The sequence below is a fragment of the Seriola lalandi genome, unplaced genomic scaffold (genome assembly GCF_002814215.2).
Source record: "Seriola lalandi dorsalis isolate HSWRI2012SDOR001 ecotype SW California unplaced genomic scaffold, Sedor1 jcf7180002054252, whole genome shotgun sequence".
NCBI lineage: Eukaryota > Metazoa > Chordata > Actinopteri > Carangiformes > Carangidae > Seriola > Seriola lalandi.
Window position 1 is genome coordinate 7,884 of NW_019524805.1, and position 1,166 is coordinate 9,049.

General features: G+C 41.4%; 1 protein-coding gene across 1 annotated transcript in view; it reads left to right on the plus strand.

Annotated features, from left to right (window-relative positions):
- cunh18orf63 (chromosome unknown C18orf63 homolog) overlaps positions 1 to 1,166 on the plus strand; it is an 18,157-nt gene that overhangs the window by 4,924 nt on the left and 12,067 nt on the right. Inside the window, exons 4-5 of the mRNA XM_023404608.2 lie at positions 664 to 720; positions 838 to 981. Of these exons, the coding sequence (XP_023260376.2) occupies positions 664 to 720; positions 838 to 981 (201 nt within the window). The remainder of the gene's footprint in view (positions 1 to 663; positions 721 to 837; positions 982 to 1,166) is intronic.

Sequence of the window (1,166 nt, forward strand, 5' to 3'; positions counted from 1 at the left end):
ACACACACACACACACACACACACACACACACACACACACACACACACACACACACACACACAGCAGAAGACTGTTACTGACGGCCTACATTGTTACCCAGCGTAACATAAACACGTCTCTCTCTGAATGAAATCAGGTCACAATCTCAAACTCTTCAAAAACAGGGAAATACTTTACATTATATAGAAGTTTTGTACCTTTGAAAACCTTTTAAAACATGTGTGTTGCCAGGCAACCAGTTAAAGCTGGAGGAGGATTGTGGTGACTTGCAGTCTTTCCCACAGAGTCGTAAAAACATTAAACACTCTGCAGCTGCCAGGAGAGAGCAAATTAAAACATTTCCTGTTAATGTAATGACAAATGTAAATTAGATCCATGTCAACATCGTTTTTAGGGATTCATTTAGATTAGAGGAGATGTTGGTGTCCACACAAGCATCCTTAGACACCTGATACAGGATCAGAAAACATGGCTGACGATGGAAAATTAGCATCAGAAATATTCCCAATGTTCTTCACATTTCTGCATAAAAAATCACTTGAAAACAGTTTTTTCCAGCTGATGGAAACTGAGAAAATAAGATTTTATGTCCATGAATTGTAAAGTCAGTTGATGGACAGCGGCTCCGTGTGTGTCTTACTCTAAACTCTCCTCTTCTACAGATCCCGTTTTTCCACAGAGGCATCCTCCAGGTGTTTGGACAGAGACGCCGTCTGCAGGTGAGATGGACAGACGGAGTTCATGTCTCATGTTCAACATTTCAGTCACCTTTTAGTTCATGAAAACTGGAGTGTGTGTGTGTGTGTGTGTGTGTGTGTGTGTGTGTGTGTGTGTAGCTGGGCTCTCCTCAGTGTGTGTTTCCAGGTGTCCTCCAGTGTTGTGTGTCCTACTCGCTGATCACCAGACTGACTCCCGGCTGGAACAAAGCAGGACTCTACCTCATCTGTGGTACTGTGCTCTGTGTGTCTGCTGCTCTGAACTAACAAACTATTATTGATTATTTTGAACACATTTCATGTTTGGAACAACTTCATTTGTGCTACTGAAAGTGTTGCGTCTCATTATATTTAGTTTAAAGGAGCTATTTGTAAGTTTTGCTTTTGCTTCAAACTTTATTCCTTTACTCACCAACATCTGTCTCCAGAGGTGGAAAACAAACACCAAT